This window comes from Biomphalaria glabrata, chromosome 11 (genome assembly GCF_947242115.1).
Source record: "Biomphalaria glabrata chromosome 11, xgBioGlab47.1, whole genome shotgun sequence".
NCBI classification, from domain to species: Eukaryota; Metazoa; Mollusca; class Gastropoda; family Planorbidae; genus Biomphalaria; species Biomphalaria glabrata.
Genome location: NC_074721.1, coordinates 16,660,461 through 16,681,979, shown reverse-complemented (window position 1 = coordinate 16,681,979; position 21,519 = coordinate 16,660,461). Strand labels below are relative to the sequence as shown.

The following is a 21,519-nucleotide window of genomic DNA, read 5'->3' as shown; positions in this document are numbered from 1 at the left end:
CAGTCGGTCTGTCCGTCATCGTGATATAAAAAAAACAACAACTAAAAGTTATTAAAAATTGATTAACCTTTATTCTACGTTTCAAAACATCGCAATAATTTTTAGGTATGAACACAATTGAAAAGTTTATATAATAGATTGTTCCGGATGTATTAATAGTAAAAGAAAAAGAGAATTTCAGATAAATGAAATACCGTTAATTAAATTTTTTGGATGGTCTCGTATAAAAATTAGATGTACTACAGCCATGTGGAGAGATTTTTATACCTTTCTTTGGTGTTTGGATTCTGTTTTCCTTAAAAATCGGAACATAATATTAACGATAATTAGATTTTTTAATGTTTTAGGTAGAAAGTTAAATGTACTGTAAGAGAGTAGTGAGTTAAAATATTTTTCATAAAAAATCCGTAAAAACATTATTTCGTAAATGAGAAGATTATTTGTTTATTAATTAGAAGAGGGAGTTCAAACAATTATTTGGCGTTAGTAGATTTTTAAATAAATTCGGAAATTTCTGGCGACGATTTATAAGAAACAAAATCCGGAACTTTCTTTATCGATTACAAAACTTCTATGTTATGTTTTAGCAAAAAAATTAAATGTCTAAAAAGTAATTTTCAGTAATCAATTCTAGTAAATTACTTTTTTTAAAGCCCTGAACAACCTATTGTCGATATTTTAAAATTTGTTTAAAGATGAAAATACGGAACAATTTGATATTGATAACCAAATTATAGTGACGCATTGTCAAATAATATAAGTATAATATTAGTAAATTATGCGATTTCAAACAATCATTAGGCATAATTCATGTTTTATAAAACAATATCCAAAACATTTTTACACTTAATGAAATATAAGTCAGTATAGAGATTTTGATTTAGCATTAATATGCTATTTACATACAAAAAGGGAACAACATATTATTGATAATGTGTTTTTGCAACGTTTAAGCATGGAAATTGAATGTAATATAAACATTTGTTGGGGTTGATTAGTTTTGCACAAAAAGATCCGGAACAATCAATTTTTAGATACTTAAAACTATTGAGATGTTACGGGAGGAACATTAAAGTGTAAATCAGATTTTCAATAGCTTTTAGAGTTCTAGTTTTTTTAATCTAATCGCGACGGACAGAACGACCAACAGACATAACGCACAAAAATAATCTTCTTTTATTTGGATGGGGGCACTAAAGAAAAAATAAATAAAATCTGATTTTTTTAAAAAGTTTAAGGAATTGGTTTAGCATCTGGTTATGTAGCGACGTTACGCTACTGCTCGAAAATCGCTGCATAAAAAGTCCATTAAAAAAATGTGCGTGATATTTACATACAAAATGCATTATTAGCCCTTATAAACAAACAGAAATGTTTTCTTTTAATTTTAGCAGCTAGTTGACCAGAAAAAACATCGTTAACTATTATTTATATTTGTTGTAAACATTTCCTGTACATTTTAAAAATATATTTGACTTAGTGATACTGAAAATACACAAAAATTGTCCATCTTTGTTAGCATATTGTAACATTGCCTCCCTTACATTTACGTAATTGTTTTAGAATTGGTGTATTTTTATGAAAAAATCGCTTGCATAATTAATTTTATAAATTAAACGGTTTGCTTTTAGAAAACCAAAAGTAGCCGTTGCATCTAAACTTTTTAAGCCGCATTTAATGATGAAATAATATTTTTCATATCTCTTCTAGTTTTCGAGATCTGAGTGTGACAGACGGACAGACGGACATTTTGCACAAACCTAATAGCGGCTTTTTCCCCTTACGGGGGCCGCTAACAACAACAAAATATAACAAAAAAATAAACTTAAACAAGAACAAAACAAAAGCATATATAACTAATATAAGGATGTTGTTGGTCGGTCGTTGGTTTCTTCTATTTTCTTATTGTAGAACTTTAAATAAATTGAACATACGTCTTTAGTTAATAACAAGAGAAACGAAAATAAAATACTATAAAAACAACAACAACAAAGATTATTTTAAGCGTAGTTGTATCAATGGGTTTAGATTAGTCGAGTAATTAAATTTGTAATAGATCTAGACCAGTGATTCCCAAAGTGGTCTATATAGACCCCCAGGGGTCTACGAAGACTTCCAAGGGGTCTACGAAAGTTAAAATGGGAATTGGGGGTCTATTAGATGTGCACGGGGGTCTACGATAAAGAATCTCAATTCAGCATGTCGTGACTTTAATTTTGACAATTGGAATTTTTTCATCCACACATTTATGATTTGTACCTTAGGAAATCCTTAAAATTTTTATCCTGCTGAGTAAATGAAATATTGTTTAATTTAATTTGATAACTATATTTAAATAGTGTAGTTTTGTCTTGTTATAAATTTAACAAAAAGAAATGTCGACTGTTCAGTGTTAAGTATTTGAAATTGAACTTCATTACTTCCCTGTCAAACAAGCGAGTGTTAATGTGCCATTTTTTTATGATGCTATGAAACCAATCAAGCTGGAGCATAATTTGAGATGATCCCACCCGATAAAAAGATAAAAGCTTGCAAAACTTTCAAATACTTAAAGATAAAGTTCAGAATACACCCACAAAATCTCTCTTTAACCCGATATTGAGAAGATGATGATTAAAGTAAAATACTGAAAACCTCCCATGATATTGATTTTCACCAGCCATTGAAGAAATTGTAAAAACTCTTACACAAACTAATATCATTAAAAGAATTTCATGTTTGGGTTTTGTGGCCGGTGTCTTGTTTTGGGACTCTTGATGAAGAATGCAATTTTGAAGATATGGTTGGCATTCTCTGGTGACACTCCAAAAGGGCTAATTTCAATGGTCCCAATTTTAAGCTTTCGGAACATATGTTTTCTCATTATGAGGTGTACAGTTTTGATGTGAACAATTATACGTGGTCCTATAATTGGGATAGTTTATAATAGGTTTCATCTTTCTTGTATATCGAATGAGAGCTTGTCCATTTCTCGTTTTTACAATTCACTATTAGTTTCTTCATTTCTTCCTGATAGAGAGCGATGTTCAAGTGTGTATTTGTTTTCTTACATTTGGCAAGTGTGTTAGCCTTCTATTTCTTTCTATTTCAACATTGGAGAACAGTGTTCTTGCTGTTGTTGCACTTTACAAGGTCACACAATATGTTTTGTGCAAAATCTTTTGGATGCTCCTTCAGATTATGTGGATAATTACATCCTATCCCAAATCTCCCGAAGGGAGATGCAAGCAGGCAAGTTGACAACCGATCGTCAGTCCATGCATCATGAGTAGTTTTATTTAGGAAGCATCTGAGTTGTCAAGCTTTGAAGGATTATTTTTATATTGGTCACGAAATAAATTTAATTGTTTGGTGAATTTTGCTGATTCGCTAGCATGGTAGGTATTAGATCCAGTGCTCCTATTTCTTCTCTGTGGTTGTCATAGAGCTCATTAGTTACAATGAACTTAATTTTTATATTATTTTTTCTCCATTTGGCCGTTAAATGAGTATTCCAGCTCCTCCGTTTGTGGTGGCTTTCTGAGAACCATCCATGCAAACTCTGACCCATCGGTTTTTATGGCGATGGATTTGTAGAAGAGTTCACTAAATTCTTGATCTCTGTTGGAATATAGTCAAATATTTCTTTCTTCTTATGTAAGTCTTTGCAAACGAAATATTTCTGTAACATATTTCTCTATAAAGCTGGCTGAATCAACCTTGTCTGGTAATGATTTTTTTTTATTCAAATTATTATGGCTCAAGAAATCCACAAAAAACTGCTCTTTGTGAAAACTTTAACTATGATACTTAAGGCACAATAATATTTAATGTTTTGAAGAACTACTTCATAAAACAACAAATCCGTATTTGAAAAATAATCTCTGTGGCAACGGATGGTGAGCTTGCAAGCCTTTAAAAACAAAAAGTTTCCAATGTGTTTAGTGATTGTATGCTGTACGTGTTAACTATTAAATAATGGGTTGAAATTTGAATTTTGTTAATCAATTTATTTAAAAAAATTGATTCAACTTAAAATGTAGTTTTAAATTACTTTTTCACTCCTCGTGTCACTGGTTAAATATTATTTTAAACAAAATGTGTAATTTGAAATTGATGAATTTTCAAAAATTCAATATAGGCCTAACTTAAGCAGGGGGTCCACGGAAAACCAGAAAACATGGCAAGGGGTCTACGAGACAAAAAAGTTTGGGAACCACTGATCTAGACTAACAAAAATATATCTGTGCGATTACAGTAATATAAGCTTTGTTTTTTTTTTTTAAGTATTATATAGATTTATATTTTTAAACTTATATTTTGCTGTGCTTTTTTTTGTTCTGTTCTCAGATCAGAGAATTGCAAATTTCAGAGTAAATTATACCTCGTCATGTTGTTTAGTTTTTTTTATGTTACAATGTTCATGTCTGTTTTCAAAAGATGTTACAATGTTCATGTCTGTTTTCAAAACGATTTTCCCTACTTCCTGTGCATGACGAGTATTTATTTTTTCATCTGGACCTCCATGACAGCGTTACGTTGTTCTGCTCCTCCGCTTCTGGAGAATATCATTATTAAGGCCTGTCCTGAACCATTTGAAATTGGTGCCATTTGTCACGTGGAATGCCTCGCAGGCTATCAATTGGTGGGAGACCATATGACATGTAAACTAGACAGAAGGTGGAGCACTGTAGAATGTATCGGTAAGTGTTGGACGTTATTTAATGTCTTGTATGTCTTTCTATATTGTCAGAGGCGGCCAAAGTGGGTGGAGAGTGAAGTAACCGCCCCTGTCTCCGCGCCTTAAGGGGAGATTCCCTTGTCAACGACAGCTTTGGAAACCAGACCAGTTCTAAATGAGGACTTGCTACTCAATCATTTGAAAGCTTTTCACGGCATCTGTATTATACCAATCACCACGGAAGCTCTTGACATACAATGTTTGGTTTCGAAATACCGTATTGCAGGTAGCTACGTAAGGTTCTATGTTTTTGTAATAATAATAAGACCTACAGCATTAGAGGCGGACGAGCTAGTAAGCGTACCGAATATATCGTCTACGTTGACAGCTCTCGGGCATGCGCATGAGACTCGACCAAAGCCCCGCGTACTGCTAAGGTCGCCTATGTATCAGGGCCTGTTCTGGCGTAGGCAAACTAAGCCTCCAATTGGTTAGGAAGAAATAGCGAAACTTGTCCTCATTACACAAGGCTTTTAATAAATTGCGTAATTTCAGTTTTTTCGCTGTTTATTTATTTATTTTTCTATTTCATTTGCGGCCACTAGATTCACTTCCCCTAGGACCTCCAATTATTTACGGTTGTTAATTGAATAACTTTCTTGGTAGGAAATTGTTAAAATGAATTTATTATTTATTTATACGAATGAACAAGAGCCAAAAGTTTGTAGCATTTCTTTTCTGCGAATATCAAGTTATCTCTGTTATATATTTGTACTTACACTTTATGATGTTATTTTCACGCTCATTCTATGAAATCAACTAACACCTCAAGTCAGTGGGGGACTTTTTAAAGATTCCCGCCCTTTCATATTCAATTCTACATGGTCTGAATTCTGTAGCCTCGTTCTTTTTTTTTAATTTCTTGGGAATTCCAGTTTTACCCAAGGTGGACGAACCCCACAGCAGAATCGCCATCTCTGGTTGAAAATGTGTTTGAAACAAGAGCTGCAACTCCAATTGGCAGGAGGGAAGCTTGCATCAAGATAAATGTAGAGCGGCAAAATGTTTTAAAGACGTTTACACTTGTACAAAGCTTCTATCAACTCACTCTGTCTGTCTGTCTGTCTGGTAAAAAGTGTGTACACGTTATTTCTCAGACACGCAATTTCGGATCAAGCTGAGACAACTATTTCTCTTACCGGAGAACACAAGAATCAATAAAACATATTAACCAACCAATTAGTTAATTAACAATTGGTAATTAATTATTTTGTTTGGTATATCGAAAGCGTATTGAGAAAGCTAAAAGCATGAAATAGCGCTAAACAAATACAACTTGTAGAAATATTTTTGATCGCACATATTTATTGTTCATTGTCTAAATCTATTACAAATTTAATACAGGACTGACCCAAACTAATTAATACAATTACACTCCGTACAAGCTTTTTTTTTTTTTTTTTTTAATAGTAATTTTATATTTCTCTCTTTCTCTCTCTCTCTGTGCCGTCGTCCTTTCAGTCACGAAAGGCTTAGTGATCTTACTTGCTCTCATTGTAATCATTTGTGATCTTACTTCCTCTCATTGTATTCATTTGTGATCTTACTTCCTCTCATTGTAATCATTTGTGATCTTAATCCCTCTCATTGTAATTATTTGTGATCTTACTTCCTCTCATTGTTATCATTTGTGATCTTACTTCCTCTCATTGTTATCATTTGTGATCTTTTACTTCCTCTCATTGTAATCATTTGTGATCTTACTTCGTCTCATTGTAATCATTTGTGATCTTACTTCTTCTCATTGTAATCATTTGTGATCTTACTTCTTCTCATTGTAATCATTTGTGATCTTACTTCCTCTCATTGTAATCATTTGTGATCTTACTTCTTCTCATTGTAAGCGATTGTGATCTTACTTCTTCTCATTGTAATCATTTGTGATCTTACTTGCTCTCATTGTAATCATTTGTGATCTTACTTCTTCTCATTGTAATCATTTGTGATCTTACTTCTTCTCATTGTAATCATTTGTGATCTTACTTCCTCTCATTGTAATCATTTGTGATCTTACTTCTTCTCATTGTAATCATTTGTGATCTTACTTCTTCTCATTGTAATCATTTGTGATCTTAATCCCTCTCATTGTAATTATTTGTGGTCTTACTTTTTCTCATTGTAATCATTTGTGATGTTACTTCCTCTCATTGTAATCATTTGTGATCTTACTTGCTCTCATTGTAATCATTTGTGAGCTTAATCCCTCTCATTGTAATAATTTGTGATCTTACTTCTTCTCATTGTAATCATTGGTGATCTTACTTCTTCTCATTGTAATCATTTGTGATCTTACTTCTTATTTTAATCATTTGTGATCTTACTTCCTCTCATTGTAATCATGTGTGATCTTAATCCCTCTCATTGTAATTATTTGTGATCTTACTTCTTCTCATTGTAATCATTTGTGATCTTACTTCCTCTCATTGTAATCATTTGTGATGTTACTTTCTCTCATTGTAATCATTTGTGATGTTACTTCCTCTCATTGTAATCATTTGTGATCTTACTTGCTCTCATTGTAATCATTTGTGATCTTACTTCTTCTCATTGTAAGCGATTGTGATCTTACTTCTTCTCATTGTAATCATTTGTAATCTTACTTGCTCTCATTGTAATCATTTGTGATCTTAATCCCTCTCATTGTAATTATTTGTGATCTTACTTCTTCTCATTGTAATCATTTGTGATCTTACTTCTTATTGTAATCATTTGTGATCTTACTTCTTCTCATTGTAATCATTTGTGATCTCTTACTTCTTCTCATTGTAAGCGATTGTGATCTTACTTCTTCTTATTGTAATCATTTGTGATCTTACTTCTTCTCATTGTAATCATTTGTGATCTTACTTGCTCTCATTGTAATCATTTGTGATCTTACTTCTTCTCATTGTAATCATTTGTGATCTTACTTCTTCTCATTGTAATCATTTGTGATCTTACTTCCTCTCATTGTAATCATTTGTGATGTTACTTTCTCTCATTGTAATCATTTGTGATGTTACTTCCTCTCATTGTAATCATTTGTGATCTTACTTGCTCTCATTGTAATCATTTATGATCTTACTTCTTCTCATTGTCAGCGATTGTGATCTTACTTCTTCTCATTGTAATCATTTGTGATTTTACTTGCTCTCATTGTAATCATCTGTGATCTTAATCCCTCTCATTGTAATTATTTGTGATCTTAATCCCTCTCATTGTAATTATTTGTGATCTTACTTCTTCTCATTGTAATCATTTGTGATCTTACTTCCTCTCATTGTAATCATTTGTGATGTTACTTTCTCTCATTGTAATCATTTGTGATGTTACTTCCTCTCATTGTAATCATTTGTGATCTTACTTGCTCTCATTGTAATCATTTGTGATCTTACTTCTTCTCATTGTAAGCGATTGTGATCTTACTTCTTCTCATTGTAATCATTTGTAATCTTACTTGCTCTCATTGTAATCATTTGTGATCTTAATCCCTCTCATTGTAATTATTTGTGATCTTACTTCTTCTCATTGTAATCATTTGTGATCTTACTTCTTATTGTAATCATTTGTGATCTTACTTCTTCTCATTGTAATCATTTGTGATCTCTTACTTCTTCTCATTGTAAGCGATTGTGATCTTACTTCTTCTTATTGTAATCATTTGTGATCTTACTTCTTCTCATTGTAATCATTTGTGATCTTACTTGCTCTCATTGTAATCATTTGTGATCTTACTTCTTCTCATTGTAATCATTTGTGATCTTACTTCTTCTCATTGTAATCATTTGTGATCTTACTTCCTCTCATTGTAATCATTTGTGATGTTACTTTCTCTCATTGTAATCATTTGTGATGTTACTTCCTCTCATTGTAATCATTTGTGATCTTACTTGCTCTCATTGTAATCATTTATGATCTTACTTCTTCTCATTGTCAGCGATTGTGATCTTACTTCTTCTCATTGTAATCATTTGTGATTTTACTTGCTCTCATTGTAATCATCTGTGATCTTAATCCCTCTCATTGTAATTATTTGTGATCTTACTTCTTCTCATTGTAATCATTTGTGATCTTACTTCTTCTCATTGTAATCATTTGTGATCTTACTTCTTATTGTAATCATTTGTGATCTTACTTGCTCTCATTGTAATAATTTGTGATCTTAATCCCTCTCAATGTAATTATTTGTGATCTTACTTCTTCTCATTGTAATTATTTGTGATCTTACTTCCTCTCATTGTAATCATTTGTGATCTTACTTCCTCTCATTGTAATCATTTGTGATGTTACTGTTTCTCATTGTAATCATTTGTGATGTTACTTCCTCTCATTGTAATCATTTGTGATCTTACTTCTTCTCATTGTAATCATTTGTGATCCTACTTGCTCTCATTGTAATCATTTGTGATCTTACTTCTTCTCATTGTAATCATTTGTGATCCTACTTGCTCTCATTGTAATCATTTGTGATCTTACTTCTTCTCATTGTAATCATTTGTGATCGTACTTCCTCTCATTGTAATCATTTGTGATCTTACTTCTTCTCAATATAATAATTAGTTAACTGAATTCCAGTAGCCTTCAATCCCCACTAAATGTAATAAACTTAAATTGTTCAGGTGAAAGTGTGAGTATCTGCAATTAGGATTATTTTATTTATAATGCTTAATTTTTTCTAAATGCTTATTATAACTGTATACGTATCTTCAAAGATATTGGACATTCCACAATAACCTATTGGACATTCCACAATAACCTATTGGACATTCCACAATAACCTATTGGACATTCCACTCTAACCTATTGGACATTCCACACTAACCTATTGGACATTCCACACTAACCTATTGGACATTCCACATTAACCTATTGGACATTCCACACTAACCTATTGGACATTCCACACTAACCTATTGGACATTCCACACTAACCTATTGGACATTCCACATTAACCTATTGGACATTCCACAATAACCTAGATCTACTTGTTTCCAGACGTAACCAGACCAGCTATCAAATGTCCCGACTCGATGAACCAAAAAATTCAAGACAAGACATCCAAAGTTTCTGTCCGGTTCAAACTAGAGAGTATAGTGGATGATTCGAGCACACAAGTGACCACTAATTACTTATCTGGTCAAGCATTTGGCCTTGGTAGATACGTTGTCATTTTTACCGCTACAGACAAATTTGGCAATGAAGCAAAATGCGCCTTCAACTTGACTGTCGATGGTAAGTAATAATGTTTTGTTTTATTACCGGTACCGATATAAATATGTGTGGTGGGTTTGTCACAGAAGACAACTAAATTCTAAATGACGAAGGCAACTCGTAGGACGATTCCAAACTTTATTGTACACTAACGACCTGCCAAAGGCAAACATAAAACATAATTACAAATAAACATAAACTCAACATAATTAATAGGCCTAAATACTAGATCTAACGAAAAACAAAAAGAAAATCTTATGGTGTGAACCAATCATCTCTTTTACAAACACAAGAGAGATATGGAACACCAACAACATTATAAAAATAAATGACAACATAGTTCTCTAAAAATAAATCAACTAGTTCTACATAACACTAACATACATTGTTTGAAGAGCTTCGCTCTTTCCTTTCCTTACAAAAACTATAATTAAATATAACAAATCTATACACTCACAAATATACTGTTTCTTAAAAGCCAGTATCTAAACACTTGTTGTAAAAATACATTTACAAGATGGACAGTTCACATTCTATATAGAATACTACAGGTACGCATTTCAATAAATGAATTCATCCACATGCTGGCTTCTAAAAAATAAGAATAGTCCAACATGAACAAAAACCGCGGTAGTGATATTCTATATAAACTACTAATTAAAATTACAATCTACAATATGAATAAGTAAAATGTGATTACCTGCAGCCATACGTGAACACATGGTGTAGAACCAAGCACAAAAGGGAGTGGAGACGACTTAGGTCCAGTAACATACGGACATTACAGCGACCAGAGATGCCGGTCGAATGGACAGTGCCCACGTTGGTCTGCCTTGTCTTGCGCGGACACAAGGTGCCATCTAGGGTGAAGGGTCACGTGGATATCGGAGTGGCCGGTATTTTCTGACAAGATATCCACTCCACTACATATGAAAGTAAATAAGTGTCAATGTCACCAATAGTTTTTTTTGTCAGATTACTTGTCCAGGACTTTGACAGCATAGTGAAAAGCTAAAAATAGCTAATATAATCTAGAATGATGTAAAAATAAGCTTAGATTTAGAAATGACGATAATTCAGATAAGTATGGTAGTATTTTTGGGGTGAACATTCGGGATCTGTATATCAAACAACCTAACTTTAACGCAAATGTTTCTGATGACAAACAAATTTAATTTGATTTTACGGCAGATAACTAACCATTTTTAGATTCTAGCTACTTATGTCCATTTTTAAATAGGGAATTAGCTTTTTTTTTGTTCTAAATGAGTGTTAACAATTACTGTTTGGTGTTCCTTTCACCGTCTCCCTCCATCTAATATCCACATTGTATTTATCAGCTACAGCAGGCCAGGGCCTCCATGGACTCTAGGGACACTGGGGTGGATGGCTATTTGAACATATACATTCGTAGTAATATGAAACCTAGAACAATAAAAATCTAAAGGGATAGTTAAAAACAACAACACAAAGCTTATATATTAAGTGTAATTGAATCAATTAGTTTATAAATCAGTCATGTTGAGCTCCAGGACAAAGACCAGCTAATGCGCCTATTTGCTTTAACTGACAATAGAAGAGAGCAAACTTCAGAACGAGACAGCTAGAGGTCACAAAGGCCGCGGGATACACAATTGTGACCAAAATCAAATCCGCTGCCGAGGACAGACGTAGACAGCGAAAAATAAATCGACCACCGTCTGACAATTGTTGCGTTGGATGTGAAACAAAACTTATGTAGATTGCACTTGGAGCCACGGAAGTACTGCGTTTCTCATTTGTCCTTTTATTATGTTGAAAGCACAAGACATATTTCCCCGATGAGAATAAAGATTATTATATTATTATATTATATTTGTAACACAAAGTGGCATCGCCAGGGTTAGCGAGGGGTGAAATCGCACCGGGTGGCACCCATTAGTGTGTAACATTAAAGTTATAACAACGAAATTCAAAATAATAAATCGGTGTACATTTTACACCCATGTACCAATAAATGCATTTAGTGAATCTAGGTTATTAGATCTTTGTTATAGTTTTAGCCAAAGAATAAATAAACTACATAATTCATTGGAACAGTTTATTTCGCAGTGGCATGATTTTGGAGGGTCTTACGACAAATCATTCACTCGACAAATCGTTCACTGACTTGTTCACCGACAACTGATTTACTGACAACTGATTCACTGACAACTGATTCACCGACAACTAATTAAACAGCCGGCTAGAATATTAGCAATATGTTACTATGCATTGAAAGATTTGTCGGTATAAATTAATTGTCTGTGACCCAGTTGTCGGTGAACGATTTGTCGGGTGAACGATTTATCGCGTCGACCATTTGTTGGGTGAAAGAAAAAAATGTGAACAATTTGTTGGTGAGCGATTTGTTGTTTTCCCATTTTAGCTAATCTCACCGCGTGACACTCACTCTAGCGGCACCTCTGGTATCAATTTCACGTATTTTTTGTTTACAGTGCATACCTGCCCGGTATTGAACCCAAGATTTGCCAGCGTCTCATGTAACGACAGCCACTATATCTGGTCCTATTGTAGCGTTAAATGTATCTTCGGAAGCAATGACAACTCTGACCATGTGGTCAATATGCAGTGTCAGATGGACGGCACATGGACCGACAAATTACCAAACTGTAACGGTCAGTCATGTAGGGACATAATGACATGGAGGGCTGAACCAATGCAAGGTGGCCCTTTTTAATACATGTACCAAAGTGGAATTTCGTATTTTCACTGGTTAGAAACTAACGTATTCAAATATTTTTTCTTCTGCTTTTAGTTTCCATAAGAAAAAGTTATTATTGGCTTTGTACTGTCGGTCTGTCTATCCGTCACGTGCAGATTTCAAAAACTAAAAACGGAATTGAAAAGTCGATTTCGACATAATCTGTATCTTGCTCAAAATAGATGCAAAGGCTAATTTTGATGATCTGTGCTTCTTTTTTTAAATGTAACTTGCAGTCTGTATTGTTTGGTGCAGAATATACCTATAATAAAAAAAAATAAAACAACTTGCATATCTAAAATTTGCATTCGCATTTATATAGGATATCAGTGGTCGCAAACTGAGGTTCCAGAGCCGCATGTCGCTCTTTGGCTGCGGCTCTTGCACAAAAACATTTAGTGTTGACACGGACTATCATTGAATATTTTGCTTTGTAAGAGAAGAGTAAACTTGTTTGAAAGGCAAAACTACAGAAGAAAGAGGAGCTATTTCAGAAAGCACTGATAGTAGCTCGCAAGCACATGTAGCATGTTTTGTTTCAATTAATTGTTGGGCAACGGTGGCGATGACGTGGGCGATGGAGGTGTACGAGGAACTTTTGGAATTATTATTACTTAAAGGAGAAACGCGTGGAGTAGCAGATGCTATATTAGAAAGCTTCGAAAAAAGCAACAAATTCTATTAGAAAAAAATTGCCACGATTTCAAGTTCAACAGATAAAGCGAAAAGTATGACAAGTGCAAAGCAATGGAATCAGTAATAAAGATGATCAACCCCCATTGTAGCTCAAACTCTTGGCCTTCACCAGTTTAAAGAATGTCTAAATGAGGTAGAAAGTGACTATGCCGAACATCTGCTACGTTAGAAAGTTCATTGGTTATCGAAAGGAAACGTTTGAAAACATTTCGCTCGACTGAGCTAAAAGTCTTGTTGCTTGAGAAACGTTCTAACGTTCAAATAAATTAAAACTTTTATATAGCGCCAAAGCGTAGCCAGGATTTTTTTTTCGGGCGGGGGGGGGGGGGGGGTTTGAAGAGGAGATTTTTTTTATCCCCCCCCCCCAGCCAAAAAAAAAATATATGTGTGTGTACACACACAATTAATCTTTATTACATTCTGACCCTACATTCTTTCCTAGAATAGGTTCTTCCTGGAGTTAGTGGAAAAATTGTAGACTCCCCGCCCTAGCCAACAAGGGGGCTTGGGGGGGGGGGGGCGGCGGGGCAAGGAGCTTATCCAAGCACTATTTCCGGTGTTGAAAGCCAACAAAATGCAGACATGCTCTGAGAACCTCCATGAAAGTGTGGCGCCAAGTTGTACCCTGTTTGTGCTTTCCTCGTAATGGCCTCCATGTCATCGCAACTCTTATTATGCGTAATTCATTTTGTCGGAGAACACGTCACGCAGACCTCATGCGACGCTCTGTCACAACCTTACTAAGTGGTCGACTCCCAGTTCGGCATAGGATTGCCGTGATTGAGACACGATCTCTATAACTGACTCCTAAAATCCATCTTAGCCATCTTTGTTGAGCCACATTTAGTAATTTTCAATTTCGGCAGATGGCTATTCTTTGCACTTTATTAATGGATCCCAGCAACTGGTAGAAATGTTTAACCTCTCTTGGCTACTGCTCTTTGAATTAGGTATCTGTAGTTTGTTTTAGATTTTATATCGAAAAGGGAATTTTTATCGTCAAAATCATTTGTTGGGGGATTTTAAACTCAAAACAATCTTGGAGGGTTTTAAACTTTAAAAAAAAGCCATCTGGAGGCGATGGTTTCAACTCAAAACCGGACTTGGCTTGGCTACGCTCATAGAATTTCAAGTGTGTAATTTGCTTTTTTTTTATATTGAAGAGGTTTTTTTTAAGCTTCAAACCACACTGGAGGGGGGTTTTAACTCAAAACCCCATTTGGCTACACTCATAGAATTTTGAGTGTGTAATTTGCTTTTTAATATTGAAGAGAGGGTTTTATCTTAAATTTCGGAGGGGGTTTTAAAATCAAAATCTTCCTGAACTGTGCTCTTGGAATTTGGGGATTGTCGTTTGCATTTTTGTTTGTTTTGTTGTATGGATGTGATGGATATAACTGCAAAACCCCTGGTAGGGGGTTTTAAACTCAAAACCCCTTTGGCTGCGCTGGGGCAAGTAATAGTTTAGTATTAAAATGCCACGTAAAATAAATAAAATCAAAGCAAAAAAAATGAGTCACTAAGTTCCGACCCCCCTTGCGGAGGGATTTCATTTCCTGGCTACCGCCCATGTATAGCGCTACTTTCATGCTTACAGTATGCTCAGAGCGCTGTGGTCCAATCTCATTTGTGGACCAGTGAGGGAGGAGGTATCTGGGAGAAGGTTTTTTTCTTGCTGTCTTTAGGCTTAGTCGGGTGTCGAACCTCGAGCCCACTTCATAGGTAGCTAAGCCAAGTGTACTTAGCCTCTCGACCATGCATCTGTGGATCCAACCATTGTATTTCATGTTGGACTTAACATTTGATTTATATCATTGGCAGCAGCAGATTCCATTTGATCGTGCCTAAAATTAAAAACAAACAGACCTGACTTACCGTTACTTGCCGAGGAAATGCAAGGCCATTGTTTACATTAGTCGAGTATTTGTAGTTCTAATGTGAGATTACCTATATATTATTTAAATTGTTATATTTTTAAATAAATATTATCGTTATAAAAGTACAGTACCAAGATATATTAAATGTACTGAAAGTGTACTGATAGTTAAAATCAGACATATTAGCAAAGTTAACTCTTTCTCTCCGTAATTATTTACCACATTCTGATGGAATCAACGCTGGTATCGTCAGTTAGGAAAGAAAGAGTTTAGCCTGAGATTGTACAAATTATTCTAATTATTTTCATTACTTTGTTTAAACTAAATCAAAGCTTAAGTTGAAAAAATATTTGCCCCTTTGAATGAACTTGAATTCTGTATATTTCAAATTTGGCTCTTTTGGATTACGAGATTGGCAATCACTGGCCTATACAAACAGACACACAAACTCCATAACAGTATGTCAAAGAGTTCAGTTCTTATTGTTGAGCTATTTGTCAAGCCGCGGCTCTTCAATCAACTAAAGGAAATAAACATTTAAAAATTATTTTTTAAATCTTTTAAAAAAAACAAAGCTTATCTAAGGGGAAAAACTTCGAAATCGCTGCCATATTTCTCAATACTTCAGGAATAATCTCCATTTTTCTATAGAAAACAAAATTAAGTAATAACCACATTGATTCATGTATTGTCAGCGACTATGAATAATTATGCGAAATTTCAACTTGATTCGATAATGGGAAGTGGGAGACAAAATGTCAACAAAAATGCGATAAAGGGAATAACTCCACATATACAGCCACATCGCTCATAAAGTAGCATTTATTTCCCTTTTTCGAGACACACACAGTGAGTTGATAAAGCTGTGTAAAAACATCTACTATATATTACAAGTGATTATAGTTTACAGAGATTATAGTTTTGAAAATAAAGAACGCAAAAGAAAGTGTAGACTTTCTTAGAGCTAAAATTATGCTAATTCCAAAAGAGAAAGTGTAGACTTTTTATAATCAAAATTGTGCAAATTCCAAAAGAGAAAGAATCACGTTTCTATTTTTTAATATTTCAGATAGATCCTGCGGCTCACCACCACAAAATTTAAGCGTCCATTGTGCTGATGGACACAGCTATGGGTCAGTATGCGCTATGGTATGTCCACAGGGGTCAGACATTGTAAAGTTTTCAACCATCACATGTCAGTCCAACCAGAGATGGTCAGTTGTAGGCGCCTGTATAGGTAAAATGTTATCAATTACACTACGCTGTTTTCCTTGACTTATAGGATGACTGATTATGTTTGATGATTAGTGAAACAGTTGAATCCAAATAATGGAGGTAACGTTTTAGCAGTTGCAGTTTCTATTTTTGAAAGACGATTTTTTTTTAAAACAACAAAGAACATAATGTTGTATCGAAAGAGGTTTGATCTATTAAATCATAGAACAAATGTTATATCGAAAGAGGTTTGATCTATTTAATCATAGAACAAATGTTATATCGAAAGAGGTTTGATCTATTAAATCATAGAACAAATGTTATATGGAAAGAGGTTTGATCTATTAAATCATAGAACAAATGTTATATGGAAAGAGGATTGATCTATTAAATCATAGAACAAATGTTATATCGAAAGAGGTTTGATCTATTAAATCATAGAACAAATGTTATATGGAAAGAGGTTTGATCTATTAAATCATAGAACAAATGTTATATCGAAAGAGGTTTGATCTATTAAATCATAGAACAAATGTTATATGGAAAGAGGTTTGATCTATTAAATCATAGAACAAATGTTATATCGAAAGAGGTTTGATCTATTAAATCATAGAACAAATGTTATATGGAAAGAGGTTTGATCTATTAAATCATAGAACAAATGTTATATGGAAAGAGGTTTGATCTATTAAATCATAGAACAAATGTTATATCGAAAGAGGTTTGATCTATTAAATCATAGAACAAATGTTATATGGAAAGAGGTTTGATCTATTAAATCATAGAACAAATGTTATATGGAAAGAGGTTTGATCTATTAAATCATAGAACAAATGTTATATGGAAAGAGGTTTGATCTATTAAATCATAGAACAAATGTTATATGGAAAGAGGTTTGATCTATTAAATCATAGAACAAATGTTATATCGAAAGAGGTTTGATCTATTAAATCATAGAACAAATGTTATATCGAAAGAGGTTTGATCTATTAAATCATAGAAAAAAGGTTATATGGAAAGAGGTTTGATCTATTAAATCATAGAACAAATGTTATATGGAAAGAGGTTTGATCTATTAAATCATAGAACAAATGTTATATCGAGAGAGGTTTGATCTATTAAATCATAGAACAAATGTTATATCGAAAGAGGTTTGATCTATTAAATCATAGAACAAATGTTATATCGAAAGAGGTTTGATCTATTAAATCATAGAACAAATGTTATATCGAAAGAGGTTTGATCTATTAAATCATAGAACAAATGTTATATCGAAAGAGGTTTGATCTATTAAATCATAGAACAAATGTTGTATGGAAAGAGGTTTGATCTATTAAATCCTAGAACAAATGTTATATCGAAAGAGGTTTGATCTATTAAATCCTAGAACAAATGTTATATCGAAAGAGGTTTGATCTATTAAATCATAGAACAAATGTTATATGGAAAGAGGTTTGATCTATTAAATCATAGAACAAATGTTATATGGAAAGAGGTTTGATCTATTAAATCCTAGAACAAATGTTATATCGAAAGAGGTTTGATCTATTAAATCATAGAACAAATGTTATATCGAAAGAGGTTTGATCTATTAAATCATAGAACAAATGTTATATGGAAAGAGGTTTGATCTATTAAATCATAGAACAAATGGATCTAGACCGAGACCGATCGTCCTAGAAGGCCTGAACACTGACATACAACGTGTGGAGACAAATAGCTCGCTGCCACAGCACAGGTGTGTACAACGTGTGGAGACCAATAGCTCGCTGCCACAGCACAGGTGTGTACAACGTGTGGAGACCAATAGCTCGCTGCCACAGCACAGGTGTGTACAACGTGTGGAGACCAATAGCTCGCTGCCACAGCACAGGTGTGTACAACGTGTGGAGACCAATAGCTCGCTGCCACAGCACAGGTGTGTACAACGTGTGGAGACCAATAGCTCGCTGCCACAGCACAGGTGTGTACAACGTGTGGAGACCAATAGCTCGCTGCCACAGCACAGGTGTGTACAACGTGTGGAGACCAATAGCTCGCTGCCACAGCACAGGTGTGTACAACGTGTGGAGACCAATAGCTCGCTGCCACAGCACAGGTGTGTACAACGTGTGGAGACCAATAGCTCGCTGCCACAGCACAGGTGTGTACAACGTGTGGAGACCAATAGCTCGCTGCCACAGCACAGGTGTGTACAACGTGTGGAGACCAATAGCTCGCTGCCACAGCACAGGTGTGTACAACGTGTGGAGACCAATAGCTCGCTGCCACAGCACAGGTGTGTACAACGTGTGGAGACCAATAGCTCGCTGCCACAGCACAGGTGTGTACAACGTGTGGAGACCAATAGCTCGCTGCCACAGCACAGGTGTGTACAACGTGTGGAGACCAATAGCTCGCTGCCACAGCACAGGTGTGTACAACGTGTGGAGACCAATAGCTCGCTGCCACAGCACAGGTGTGTACAACGTGTGGAGACCAATAGCTCGCTGCCACAGCACAGGTGTGTACAACGTGTGGAGACCAATAGCTCGCTGCCACAGCACAGGTGTGTACAACGTGTGGAGACCAATAGCTCGCTGCCACAGCACAGGTGTGTACAACGTGTGGAGACCAATAGCTCGCTGCCACAGCACAGGTGTGTACAACGTGTGGAGACCAATAGCTCGCTGCCACAGCACAGGTGTGTACAACGTGTGGAGACCAATAGCTCGCTGCCACAGCACAGGTGTGTACAACGTGTGGAGACCAATAGCTCGCTGCCACAGCACAGGTGTGTACAACGTGTGGAGACCAATAGCTCGCTGCCACAGCACAGGTGTGTACAACGTGTGGAGACCAATAGCTCGCTGCCACAGCACAGGTGTGTACAACGTGTGGAGACCAATAGCTCGCTGCCACAGCACAGGTGTGTACAACGTGTGGAGACCAATAGCTCGCTGCCACAGCACAGGTGTGTACAACGTGTGGAGACCAATAGCTCGCTGCCACAGCACAGGTGTGTACAACGTGTGGAGACCAATAGCTCGCTGCCACAGCACAGGTGTGTACAACGTGTGGAGACCAATAGCTCGCTGCCACAGCACAGGTGTGTACAACGTGTGGAGACCAATAGCTCGCTGCCACAGCACAGGTGTGTACAACGTGTGGAGACCAATAGCTCGCTGCCACAGCACAGGTGTGTACAACGTGTGGAGACCAATAGCTCGCTGCCACAGCACAGGTGTGTACAACGTGTGGAGACCAATAGCTCGCTGCCACAGCACACGTGTGTACAACGTGTGGAGACCAATAGCTCGCTGCCACAGCACAGGTGTGTACAACGTGTGGAGACCAATAGCTCGCTGCCACAGCACAGGTGTGTACAACGTGTGGAGACCAATAGCTCGCTGCCACAGCACAGGTGTGTACAACGTGTGGAGACCAATAGCTCGCTGCCACAGCACAGGTGTGTACAACGTGTGGAGACCAATAGCTCGCTGCCACAGCACAGGTGTGTACAACGTGTGGAGACCAATAGCTCGCTGCCACAGCACAGGTGTGTACAACGTGTGGAGACCAATAGCTCGCTGCCACAGCACAGTTGTGTACAACGTGTGGAGACCAATAGCTCGCTGCCACAGCACAGGTGTGTACAACGTGTGGAGACCAATAGCTCGCTGCCACAGCACAGGTGTGTACAACGTGTGGAGACCAATAGCTCGCTGCCACAGCACAGGTGTGTACAACGTGTGGAGACCAATAGCTCGCTGCCACAGCACAGGTGTGTACAACGTGTGGAGACCAATAGCTCGCTGCCACAGCACAGGTGTGTACAACGTGTGGAGACCAATAGCTCGCTGCCACAGCACAGGTGTGTACAACGTGTGGAGACCAATAGCTCGCTGCCACAGCACAGGTGTGTACAACGTGTGGAGACCAATAGCTCGCTGCCACAGCACAGGTGTGTACAACGTGTGGAGACCAATAGCTCGCTGCCACAGCACAGGTGTGTACAACGTGTGGAGACCAATAGCTCGCTGCCACAGCACAGGTGTGTACAACGTGTGGAGACCAATAGCTCGTTGCCACAGCACAGGTGTGTACAACGTGGCAACGAGCTATTGGTTTTCACTTCCCACTGGTTTCCACATGACAGGCTAGTGTTGAGGCCTTCTATAACAATTGGTCTGGTCTAGACCGAAAAGTGAAAAGTTACATTGTGACACTAGGACTATGACAAAACGGTGTAGACAAAAAGAAACAACTGTAAGTTTGCCACAAGGCACAAAAACACACACACACAATTTATACATAGCTCACAAGCTCAAAACCTGAAATCCCCACAAAAAACTTATCAAAATGATAGCAGTATCTTCCAAATCGAGTTTAAAAAATGCACCTTATAATTACTTTCCCTTCGATACATCAATAAATAAAATTCTCTTCGTCGCTCAAGAGTTTGGACAAGAAGAATAAGTAAAGGAAAGATCACTCTCTTATTTCTGCAAAATGCAGGGACCTCCAAAGAGGTAAAGCCCCGCGGGCCCCCATATGATGGCTAATTCCTAGCTACACCCCTGCTTGTTAGGTTGAAGTCCTAATACTAACAAAGTAATATTAACATCAACAAGCCAAACATCACTATCTGTGATGTCACTAAATGTCGCGTTCAAGGTCCTTCAACTATGATGCGTCGCTGTGCTAAGTACCTAACAATACAATTAGTTCATACCACAGCTATTATAGCTATCACTTCATTCCACACAAAACCATAACCAATATTTTCAACCTCACATCATTTTTGGACTAAACTTTTGGACTATCTTTTCAAGACACCCAAAGCCCAAGGTTTCTAGTGTGCCCCAGAAGCGTCGTTCAGTACAACAGCCTGCATCTGCTCAACTTCCCAAACTTTGCCGCCTGGGACAGTGCCGGCAAGGTTTACATTAAAGCTTTAAACTACAAGCTCTACACGGGTATCCTAACTAATGTCACCTTGGAGGCCAGTGATAAGCGAGACTACGGAAATAAAGCGTTTTGTAAATTTCAAATCATAAAACCACGTAAGTGATAAATACGTGAATTTAGAATGTGG

The 21,519-nt window shown here is 36.2% G+C and overlaps 1 protein-coding gene across 2 annotated transcripts in view; it reads left to right on the top strand.

The window, feature by feature from the left end:
* The window catches only part of LOC106051822 (uncharacterized), a 115,130-nt gene that overhangs the window by 20,834 nt on the left and 72,777 nt on the right, over window positions 1–21,519 (top strand). For both annotated transcript variants that reach the window (XM_056004216.1, XM_056004217.1), the window contains 5 exons: window positions 4,512–4,682; window positions 9,696–9,932; window positions 12,389–12,568; window positions 16,297–16,464; window positions 21,257–21,487. In XM_056004216.1, coding sequence (XP_055860191.1) covers window positions 4,512–4,682; window positions 9,696–9,932; window positions 12,389–12,568; window positions 16,297–16,464; window positions 21,257–21,487 — 987 coding nt within the window. The remainder of the gene's footprint in view (window positions 1–4,511; window positions 4,683–9,695; window positions 9,933–12,388; window positions 12,569–16,296; window positions 16,465–21,256; window positions 21,488–21,519) is intronic.